The sequence below is a fragment of the Pundamilia nyererei genome, unplaced genomic scaffold (genome assembly GCF_000239375.1).
Source record: "Pundamilia nyererei isolate P.nyererei 1_Seehausen unplaced genomic scaffold, PunNye1.0 scaffold00040, whole genome shotgun sequence".
In the NCBI taxonomy this organism is placed as follows: domain Eukaryota; kingdom Metazoa; phylum Chordata; class Actinopteri; order Cichliformes; family Cichlidae; genus Pundamilia; species Pundamilia nyererei.
The window spans coordinates 2,639,472-2,651,731 of record NW_005187441.1 but is presented as its reverse complement, the minus strand read 5'-3'; the positions used below and the strand labels follow the sequence as shown (position 1 = coordinate 2,651,731).

Sequence of the window (12,260 nt, the reverse complement as noted above, 5' to 3'; positions counted from 1 at the left end):
CAAACAAAAATATGCAGTAACTTTATTTTTACAGATGCTGTTGTGTAGCATTTAAGGGGAATGGAATATAAAGGTGATTACATCTAAACAGTCAAATTATTCTTTTACAGACATATATACATATACACCTACAATCATTATGGAATTCACAATATTGAATTCCAGTGTAGAGCCTAGTAATATCCTAAGTGAGCAGCAGTATTATAAAAGGAGCATAATCAGCCTAATTTCAGTCTATGGACTGAAACATCTGTGTGCCTCAAATCCCACTGATGGCAGTTAACTTTAATAAAAATGATTTAGTCTAGCTGGAAGGTGTCTGAAAAAGTGCAGCTGACCGCTTTCAAGGTGGTTCTGCCATGAGGGTCCATTCTGTGAGGCAATTGATTCACTTTGCAGTTGGAACCTGTATAGTCTGAGCAGGCTATAAAAGTTGTTCAAGTCCAATTATGAGAGTGCAGGTCCAAACATAATGTGTAATTTCTCATTGTGGTCATTTCCTAGTGGCCCTTTCAGCACCTTGTAAAGTGTTTTCTTGCTGCAGCAGAGCGATAGCACTGGGAGCAATGAAAGGGAAGTCTGCTGTGAGCGTTACTGAGCTGAAGAAAGACTGCACAGTTATTCATGCAAACATACACTCTTACAAGCACACATCGATGCTGACAGGTGTTTTAATAATGACATCATAGGGGCTCATTTGCTTTTCCTCCACAGAGCCAAACGAGGTTGGAGTAGACTTCCACAATATCCTCAGCGTCCCTTCCTAAACAGCATTTATGTGATTTTCTGGGATCATTTTGCCAACAGAAACAATTTTCCACCTGGATTACATCTCAGTGCTTATGTTAGACATGCCGAGCTGAATGCCTAAGCTCTGCTCTATAGCAATGCCTCTGCAACTGTCTTTTCAACACTGTTAATTGGTTTCATCAACATCACTGTGACAGCTCTGGTGAAGCCTGACATTTTTAACAGTTTACTGTATATGTTATCTCTGAGTGGCATTTTGTACACCACTTAGTATACTTATGCAGATATAAGGTTTTTTGGGTTGAAGCCTTTCTTAATATAAACCAAAAGAGCACATGCTGAGGCTAATCTGTTCCTTGGAAGGCAGCTCTTTTCATCTCTAGCCGCATTTATTTAACTTCTGGCACTGATTAATGTTTTGATGTTTTAGGAATGGCTTCCAAAAACTGATTAAAACAGCCTAAAATGAAGTTGGAACAAAAGCCTCAGAATTTTCTGGCATTACTTTGTCTCTTTAGTTTACCAGAAAGCTCTAACTTGCTTTCTCGGACATTACGTGACTGTAGAAGGTGACATCTGAAGGTGTCACTGTGGATTTAAGGTGATATACCCCTCTATGCTTATCTCTCAATAAGATGGCACAGACACAAAAGTAATCTTAAGCTCTTTTCACAGATGCACTTTAGCCCTGAACTTTTTCGGGATTTACACAACAGACATTTGAGAATGCAAAGGTCTGACACATCCTGGATGCTAGCCAGTATGCCCTCTCTGCCCTCTCTGTTCAACTTAGTCTATGTGCTGTCTGAACATGCCCATGTGAGGATAACACATCTAATGTTCCAATGTATGAACCAATAGCAGGTGGGTGTCACCTTTGCTGTCACCTATATGCTCTATGTCAGGGGTGGGGGAAATCCAGGCCTCAAGGGCCGGTGTCCTGCAGGTTTTAGATGTGTCCTTGATCCAACACAGCTGAGTTAAATTGCTAAATTACCTCCTCAACATGTCTTGAACTCTCCAGAGGCCTGGTAATGAACTAATCATTTGATTGAGGTGTGTTGACCCAGGGTGAGATCTAAAACCTGCAGGACACCGGCCCTTGAAGCCTGGAGTTCCCCCACCCCTGCACTATGTAGACAGTACCCTTGACTAAACCAGTAATTACACTTCTATAAGTGCAAATACATGTATTTATGAACTATCTATGGCTCATTCAGAATAATCAGACTGAAAGGCTAGTCTAAAGGTAAGGTAACCCATAACTGACAAGCATGGTTCTGCACTGGTAGTCCACATGGACTTTTGGCCTTAGTGTATAAGATGATTACTCACAATTGCTCTATCTGCACTACCCAAGATAGCCACCAACGTGTAACCATAAATCCCACATCAAAAAATAATCAAAGTTGAGCATGGTCTAAAGGACGAGGTTTCACATCATCTGTATTGTCAATTGTTCCTCACATTCTCCAACTACCACTTTGTTTTTGTGTCACTTTCTTACAATAAATTAGTTATTGAGTTATGTGTAAGCTAACGTTAGCAGTGCTTGCATCAGCACTTGATGCTTTTACCTTTTAGCTTTTACGTTGCAAGCTTAAGGGATTGCTCTCATCTTAAAAAAACGATTGATTGTATGTGGCCTGTGTTGGTGTACCACACAACCACACTGGTTAACACAGCTGTCGACTGTCTTACTTTTTAACATCGACTGTTAATGACTTCCTGTGGTGTCTGGCACCATAACCAACTCTACCAATTCTAGTGCATTTCTAGCAGTGGTTACCAATCCCTCAGGAAGCAGTGCATAATTACAATATCTTATCAGCTAGTTTCCTGCTTCAAATCCACTTTCATAGTTCGACAAAGAAAGCTTATCTTCAAGTAAGGAAAAGAATACTTTCTGTACCCTTGAACATAGTTAACCTGTTAGTAAATGGATGTCATAATATAAACAGCAGTAACAAGGGAGTGGCGCAGACACACTGTCATGTACACAGCCACACAGACACCCACACACAATTTGTGACCAAAGTACATGATGTGCTGTGTAAAGATGTGAAGCATCTAATGACTGTGGGCAGAACCCTCTGGAGCATATGATCAGTATGACAGATTATAGCCTGAGAGGGACATTAAGTGATTCATTTAACCACAGAAACACACATGCATGCACACAAATGATTCAAGCCTGGAGGATATCCAAACTTTGTAAAATGTGCATCAAACAAACTTTCTGAGGGGGGTGAAGTTGGTCTTGAAGGGCCTATATTCCCTGACACGCATCAGAGGTAACGCTTTCCTTCTCTCTCTGGCTTTAAAACAAACCTGCAAAAGCGCTAATCCTTTTTCATTTTCTTGTGTTCTTTTTCTTTTTTTTAATGGGATAATTTCCTTCCTTTCATTTAAATAAACAAACTAATTAACTGCCTAAAACGATCCCTCTTTGAGTATTTATTGCATTGAAACTCATTGTACCTTCACGAAATTATAACTGGGCCCCATTTTTGCAAAAGAAAAAAAAAACAGCATAGAAGGGTCCAAATGTTGTTTGGCACTAGATTCTTTGAAAAAGAAAAAAATGTGTCACGATGCCAGCCGAAAAAGAATGCGTGCGTAATTTGGTGTGGGAGCGTTAAATGAAACTGTGGCCACAGCTGAACCACAGCAGATGGTGACTCAGAGGAACCGGGTGTGCAGTCATTTTTTCTTCTTTGTTTTTATTTTTTTATTTTATTTTTTCAAACATGACTCGTTAAGGAAGGTTGCCATTTGCTTGATCTTTCGCCAACATTAAGTGTCTGAGAGATTCTCAGCAGCCATCTTTAGTGAGGCTTTGGGAGAGGCTTAATGTGATGTGAAAAATTCAGAAAGCTCCATCAACAGCACGCCAACCAAAGCTGAGTAACCATCTCTTTTTTTATCTATTTATTTATTTATTTTTAAGCCCTGACATATTCATGCCAAGCATATCAGACAGCTCAGTTTCCTGAGTTCATGTAAGTTGTATTTGTATTTGATGTACTTTTTAGCCCATGATCGTTATTGGTTTTTTGCTTGGAACTTTTTCTAGTCCAGTTCGACCCTGTGCAGCTTGACCTGACGTGCTATCAGTGTACACCTCAGAGGTTATTTAGGGTTATAGATTATGTTGTGAAACTCCACTGCATGTGTCATAATGCACTGGGGAGAAATAGGTCAAGTGGGTTTGTTTGCCCTTTTCATGTTCATCATTTATTCATCAGAAAAGGATCAAAGTTTTTCTTTCTCCTGTTTGAAATTCTTGCCTCGTCACAGTTTCCCCCTGAGCTTAAAGCTCAGAGGAAGCATATCTGTGTGATGGGAAACATGAAAACATGCTCGAAAAAAAATGTATACAGCGCTTAAATGTTAATAAATCATAATCCTCTTTCCTTGCAGCATGCAAAGACCTTGCCACGCATGCAGGCTGTTCTCCGTTATTTCTAAACTAAGATGTCACTGCCTTTCAACCACTGCCTGTGGCATCACTTTATTTAAAGCTTCTTAGTGGGCTAGTGGAACATGAACAGGCAGGCTTAGCACAGAATTGCCTTCACTCGAGTTAAATGCATGCAGACATTCGCACAATTGGTTGTTATCCCAAAAATAAACGTGTTAGACTGAAACCTGATGATTTGCACTTGCCTGTTTCTGCACTCAAAGCTTTTGGGAAATTTCAACATTTCAATTTCGAAAACAGTTTTTTTAGTGCATGGAGGCTGAAAGATGTTGCAGATGTTACATATATTTGTATTTTTCTATATTTATATGTAACCCTTAAAAGATGCTAAAGACGCTATGTTTGTTTGTGTACGTTTATTTTTGTCTGCATCCTATGTAAGATCAGATTTTCGAACGTTCTCTGTTATTATTAAGAATACTTATGTGAAATTAAACAGAGCTCTGCAGTTAATGTAGATGCTAGATACATTTTAGAAGCAGTTTCATTAAAAATATATACTTTAGGAGCGTAATATTCATAATGTATTAATCACTGAAACTTTGAATGTTGTAAAAAAAACAAAACAAACTAATATGCTGGCCACACTCCCTGAGTCTACGATGACGCCTCCAAAATAACCTGACGAATAATGAAAAATCTGATTTTCTTGAGTAAACTTTGCTTTACTCGTATTTGTTTTTAATGTAAATAAATCTACACTGTCACTTGTCATGTTTTTCCCTTGTTTCTGGGCAGATAAAAACATATATTAGACCAGTAAATGTGAATGAATAAAAGCAGGTTTAAAAAACAAATCAATGTAAATAAATTTTTTTTTGCCAAAGTCTACTATGTTTACATCTTCACTTTTTAAAATGATATCCATTAACAGTCTCACGAATACATAAAGAAAAAAAGGTTTTTGCAGTGGCATTACAAAATACAAAACACAAATAAAACAGCACAACAGTTTGAGTGAGTAATCAAGGAAAAATGACAAATATAAAAAAACTAAAACAAAAAAATAAATATTATATTAGGTTTTCAACATGATAGTCATATTCAGTCATTTACTGTAAGTTTTGTTGTCAACTCTTGCTACATGCTAAGCTAAGGGTTAATAAAAAATGTTGAGTAACTATACTGTACAGGTTACACAGGTTACAGTTAAGTCTTAAGTAGTAAAATATTATATTATCCATTCATTTAATAAATTCCAACATACAGCTAACCATAAAGGGCAACGTGGGACTCACCTCTACATGCTGACAAGTTTGAATCAGTTTTCCCATAAGAGACTCCAGCTCGTTGTTCCTCTTGATCAGATTACTCAGGTTGGAATCCAGAGCTTGCTGCAGAAAACAATAACACAAAAGAGACAACGGAGAAACTGAGAGACAAGTAAAAAAAAAAAGAAAAAACAGTCTCTGACGTGAATGTAAAGAAATCAAAGTGGAGAAAGAGCTGTCAATACAAGGAAGATAAAAATGCAAAAAGAACCGCTTTCCCTTTTAGTTTTCTCATAGAAGCCAGAGGGGATGTAAGAATATCAGAACAACGGCAACAACAGAAAAAGTTCTAAAGCAAGTGGAAAAGAGCTGCGTCTGGAAAACACAAGAAATAAAAAAAAAAACAGTTTGATTCCTCAGTTCAAGTCCACAAAATAACAGCAAAGAGAAGCAACGATTTTCTATCATCTCTCCTTCTGCGCAAGCGTCCCCAGGAGCTCCGGCGTTATCAACTGTCTTTTTAAACAGGTGCGTTTGGTGACCATGTACCTCTGAGCGCGGGTGATACCCCTCGTCTCTGTACTGCCTCCTCATACTGCCCCGTCCGAGTCCGAGCCTCTGACAGAGAAGCCTACTCTACGAGAGGATGTGACTGGGACAGCCACTCCACTGAGCACCAAGCCATGCGCAAACCCGGCCAAGCGGCAAATTAGGCATCAAAAGCTTTCCCTATGAGAGCATGCAGCAGCGCTCCCGGCTAACGAACCGGCAAACAGGTGACAGCACGTCAGTGCTGTCCCTTAATGCTCCTCCCTGCTCTTTTTTTCCTCCTCTCTCTGTTGCTTTTCATCTGCCTGGGCACAAGCTGTCTCTACTTCTAAGACCGTCATATTATTGCCAAACCAAGCGTGCTTAAGCTGCTCTGATGCCACATCTCCTCTTGCCCATTCAAAACTGTTTTCCAGATGAATTTCACCCCAGACTTGGTGAACTCTGAGATTTCCATGTCTCCAAAAACAAAAAAGGTGTGCAAGTTCGCTGGAGCAGCAAGGCCGTGACAGGCAGCACACTTGTCCTAACGCACAAGAAGTGAATCTTTTGCTTTCTTTACAGGTGCTACTTACTCGCCTTCACAAGTGAAGCTGCTGTGAAACAACATTTGTATTTGCTCGACCTTTAAACCCCCCCCCATTTTTTTTATAGCTGCAGTGTAAACAAAGGCAGTTCTGATGCTACAATAAGGATTAAAAAGGCACTACCAAGAGGGAATATTGTATAAACAACCACGGTAAATAGTGATAGAGATTTGCGTGTGCAAGCATGTGTACACTACTGTACTCGGCTTAAATGGATGGCCTTAATACGGCGATGACACACAAAAACCAAACAAGGCATAAAGGACTCTTTGAACAAAAATATGGTGCTGTCATCATTATCCCTCTAAAAAAATGAGCTCTGAAAGGATGGAGATGAGGACAAGAGAAACAACAATAAGTCAGCAGCTCCCTCAGATGCAGTTGAAATGTGTTTCCACACCCCAGTGTAATGTAGGAAAGGTAAAGTTCATGAAGTACACAAACACGCACACAAGGGAAAAGGAGCAACGAAAATTATGTTAAGTTTTCCGTGCCTCTGTTTATGGCTACGTTCCTGTTCATGTTAACATAACCTTTGAGTGTTTGTCTTTTATCCTGTCTTCCTTCTCTCACCCCAACCGGTCGCAGCAGATGGCCGCCCCTCCCTGAGCCTGGTTCTGCCGGAGGTTTCTTCCTGTTAAAAGGGAGTTTTTCCTTCCCACTGTTGCCAAAGTGCTTGCTCATAGGGGGTCATATGATTGTTGGGTTTTTTTCTCTGTATCTATGAAGCGCCTTGAGGCGACTTATGTTGTGATTTGGCACTATATAAATAAAATTGAATTGAATTGAATTGAATTGAGTTTGCTGTTTTATTTGGACTCCACATCGACAGCATCCATTTTGCCAAGTGGCGTTTATCTCTGGGGATTGCTAGCCCTGTCAGGTCACCTGTCAGTCATCCTGCCGGTTTATCCTACCATCTCTCTTTCTCTTTGTCTGCCTGTCCTCTTTTTCTGCTGCCGGTCCAAGCAAGATTTTTACCCTGCATCCCTCCAAAAAAACAGAAAAGTCTCTGTGTGAAATTCATCTGCTCTGAATCACCTTGGCTAAGCCTTTTTGATTTGTTGAGTTTTATTATACATAGCGAGCCGCAGGATTTAGATTATCTTAACATGGATGCAAAATGATTAAATAAAAAATGATGGATACTTTCACATTTGACACTGCAGATGTGAAATATACAGTTTATAAAAATGTGGAACACTTACATGTACTAAAAAAATTTTATTGCTTGAATGCTACAGTGATCTTAGACTACCTTTTTCCTTCTCCTTCCTCCTTTACTAAGTGGTTTTTGTCCTGACACAAAGACAAAGACTGACACAAAAATTTAAAACTTAGTTATTAATTCAGAGTGTGTGACTATAGTTTTATTATTATCATGATATTTTACTTGTTTTTATTTTATCACAGATTTATGTTGCATTATAGCATTTCTTTATTTAAAAATGTGCCAGTATTTTGAAGTTTGGAGGTAAAACTTAATAGTAAAACTGAATATTTGTCCTTACGTTGGGTGAGTGCTGAGTGTTTGTATATGTTTGCATGAGGGTGGGAATGCATGTTTGTGTCATGTGCCTGTTTGTCTGTGTCTATATGTCAGGTCGGGTCTTAGACTCCACCTCTCTGGGAACTCCCAGGCCCTCCAAGGCCTATCTCCCCTCACCACACTCCCTGCCGGTGACTGATGCCCTCAGGGATCGGTGCATTGGTGGTTCTTGGTGTCCGGGGCTGGGCGCTCAGGTATGTACCAGCTCACTCCCGGTGGCTACTTGGCGGGGCCTGGCGCCTGTTGCTCGGTCAGGCCTCCTCCGGGGTGCGGAGGGCCCTCGGGTCTCCGGCCTCTGGGCCTGCGGTTCGGTTCACTCTGGCACAGCTGGCTGCTGGCAGAGCCGGTGGGCACGCCGGTGCAGCCCCCTCTAGCTTCTGCTCGGTGGCTACTGGGTGACGTCTCGTCTGGGGATCCTCAGCCCTTCCCATGAGGGTGGCACGGATGCCCCTCCGGTGGTCCTCCTTGGGCTCTCGCACTCTGAGGCCTCTGGATGTCTGGGGCCTGGATCTCCTCCATGCCTGCTTCATGCCCTGGGGGACGGGGCTATGGCTCGCTACATCCTCTTGCAGACCATTACATGTGGAAACCATTTGAAAACAAGCGCGCTGATCCACATGCGTGTTCACTGCTCGTAGACTTAAATTACACCTTTCTTGGCTGCTACTTCAAAGCACATTGTGCGCTGTCTGTCCTGCATGCTGCACAACAACATTGAATATTTAGTATTTACTGCTGTTTACACTTAGCTAGATTAATGCGATGGTGTTGTGTTTAGTATGTTGCTTTGGTTTTTTTTGCTTGTTTTCTATTCTTTCTCTCTCAACAGGTGATCCAGGAGATTTTTTTTCTCCCCCCCTTTCTCACTGTCCCTCTCCCCTTCCGTTTTTCTTTTCCTTCCTCTTTCTCTCTCCCTTTCCTATCCCTCACTCATGTCTGTCCCGTCTGTAACATCTGAAAATAAAATATAATAAATAATAAAAACAAAGGTCGATCAAATGGACCAATACGGCAATGCCACGATGATCCATTTGGCAAAATAAATCCATTGGGTATTCTTGTTGGTCTTCAGACAACAATTCTGACGGCTAAAGAACCAAATGGGACAGGCAAAAGACCCCCCAAAAAAAACCCTGAATATTTGAAACAGCTGACCGGGTTAATTTATTTGCAGAAAGTACGCACTAAGAAAGATACAGTTCTTTTCAAAGCCATCAGACAAAAGAGTAATTTTTGTTTTTCGTCCCACTGAAACACAAGTTGCCGTAAAAACTGAGCTAACCGAGTGAGGTAGTACCAAAAAATGTGTTGCATGTAAAAAATGTCATGTCAAAGTGTTTTTTCCTCACTTCCTTGTTTGATATGGCTGTTTAATGGGAGGTAAAATTGTAAAAATGCTACAAAATGCTACAAATACTTGTTGTACACCAATAATGATTTCTTTTAGCTGGTTGTTCATTGCCATCTGCTGCAGAGAACACACTGACTGTGGATCAGACACTGATACTACTCCACTGCAACACCAATGAGCCATGCCCAACAGAGTGAAAACAGATTACCCAGTAAAACTGTAGTTGATTTCCAGTACTCTCCCATGTTTCTTTCATAGAAAATATCAAGAAATGGATTGTGCATCACCATGCAGCCTAAAAATATCAAGGTATGGACTTCTCAGTCCACTTGGTTTCCACACTTTCAGAAAGCTTGTTAGTTTACTCCCACAACCCACCTAGGATTTATGTAAACATCCAGAGGTCAGCGATAGAGGAGCAGTCTTAACCTGTTCTGTAGAGGCGGTTTGATTCAGGCTTTTGTGTAGAGACTTGAGACTTGGCTCAAACTGAGTAAGTAGGCGAAGTGAATGAAGAGCAGTTCCATCAGAAGACGCATAATTCAAGCCTGTTCTCATTCCCAGGGCCTCAATTAAAGCTGTTTTGGCAAAATCACCGGATTGGGGCTTTTGGAATGAAGGTATATTTGGCCCCTGTGCCCGGATGCACAGGCTCACGGTGTTAGTAAGCTGGGTTTAAGTCATTATTTTTCAAATGTTGTGAAAAAGAATATATTTTTTTGCCAAACTATGGTCTTTTCTTTAGTACCCACACCTAAGCAAGAAATTTCCAGTGCCTAAAACTAAACAAGTACTTTTCAGTACCTGAATCTAACCAAGTAGTTGTCAGTCCCTAAACCCAACTAAGTAAATTTCAGTACCCAAACCCAACCAAGAAACATTCAGTACCTAAACCTATCAAGGCGTTTTCAGTATCTAAACCTAACTGTAACTTTCTTATGCCCAAATCTAACCAAGTAGTTTTAAATGGATAAACTGAACTAAGTACTTTTCAGTACCTAAGAGTAACGAAAAAACTTTTAGTGCCTAAATGTAGCCAAGAAGTTTCAAGTGCTTCAGCCTAACAGCCATGAGAGTTCAAAACAGTTTTGTGAGGTTTTTATATTTCAAAGAAAAGCTTATTCACTCAATGGCATCTGTTTTTAATTAGTAAGAAGGTGTTCTGCTGCAGCATGCTCAGATCTTCTTAAATCGTCCTAAAAGAATCCACTCTTTGAAACCGAAGCAAATTTTTCATCTCTTTCATCACCTAACATCTTTGTGACGGCTTCAAAAAAGGTTACATGTCTCTATATAACAAGCATCACACTTGTTATCGGTGTATGCACTGTTCATGTGTTCAAAAATGGCTGTAGATTCATGCTGTGAATGAAACAAATCAACCTGGAGCAGTGCTGATAAGCTAAGAATGTATGCGAGCGGATCACACATGCTCGCTCACTCACAGATAGCAAATGGTAAGCAACTGAAGTCGAAACTTCAGAGGACCTACGTCTTTTCTAAGATTTACTGTGACATTGAGCAGGATTGTGCTCTGAGGATTCATCTCCATTCTCTTCCTGGTTCATGAGTTAGAGAGATCAGAGAAACCTCAGTCATGCAGATGAGGAGAGAGACTGTGAGGAAAAGATGAGGAAGAACAAAGGCAGACAGTTAAACAGCAAGACAGACATTAAAGAGGAAGCAGGAAGAGGAAACGGGAACTTTAAAAGAGCCCATGCTTGTTTACTGCTCTGCTTTATAGTCTGTCCACCTGTCCCTACACACATCTATAATGTATTTATCTCATATCATCAATGAAGTAGGCGTTGTGTATTGGTTGGTTTCCACTGGTGAGCTGAGTTATAAATTGGGAACAAATTGTTTGTCTTTTTTTTATCAATTTGAGAGAAGCACAGATGACTGCTACAGGAAAAGGGCACTGATTATGAAGCAAAGCACAGCAGAGCAAAAAGAAAACACAGCATGAAAGGAGCATTGTTGTAGAAGAAATTGAAAAAGTGTGTGTGAGAGAGAGAGAGAGAGAAACAAAAAAGCCCAGAGCGAGGAGAACATTGAGTACAGGAAGTAAAAGTTGTCTGCGAGTGCTACACAATGCACTGTAAATTTTCACAGAGTGGCTTTTATTTATTACAGTTAAAGAGAGAATCTCATATCTGTATATGAGCGCATGGGATACCAAGCATCTTATAACATCCTTGGTTTGAAATGCAGACTCTAGTTTAGGATTTATCTTTTGTAGCTACTTCAATACTGCATCTAACAGCAGCAGGCAGATCTTTCGAGGGCAAAATGACTCAAAAGCACTAAACAACAGGAAATGCTAGTAACCAGTTCCGAAGACAAAGAGCTTTAGCAATGACAAAGCCCAATGCACAAACACAGCAGTCTATTTATGCTAACCACAAATAAGCAAAGTATGATAATAATGTCACTATTTCAACTTTACAAGGGCAACAATACAAATGCTAACATCGTGCTTTCACCTCAAACATACCAGACTTTGATATGACCAGAACCAGAGCAGCAAATATCCAAAATGTCGAGGTCCGGGCTCTGGGGACATCAAGACTGAAAGAGTGGCTTTTCTATCCAGGTACACTTTTACTGCATTGGTGGAGTGTTTGGGATCATTGTCATGCTGGAAAATGAAGCCGTTGCCAATCAGATTCTTCCAGATGGTACTGGATGATGGATCAAAATCTGATGGTACGTTTCTGTTTCATATTTCCATGAATTTGGATCCACATAGTCCGCAACATCACTGGCTGAAATGTAT

At 40.4% G+C, this 12,260-nt stretch overlaps 1 protein-coding gene across 2 annotated transcripts in view; it reads right to left on the bottom strand.

Moving 5' to 3' along the window:
• The window catches only part of LOC102199645 (E3 ubiquitin-protein ligase Midline-1), a 92,426-nt gene that overhangs the window by 18,949 nt on the left and 61,217 nt on the right, over positions 1-12,260 (bottom strand). For both annotated transcript variants that reach the window (XM_005730970.2, XM_005730969.2), the window contains exon 3: positions 5,473-5,568. In XM_005730970.2, the coding sequence (XP_005731027.1) occupies positions 5,473-5,568 (96 nt within the window). The remainder of the gene's footprint in view (positions 1-5,472; positions 5,569-12,260) is intronic.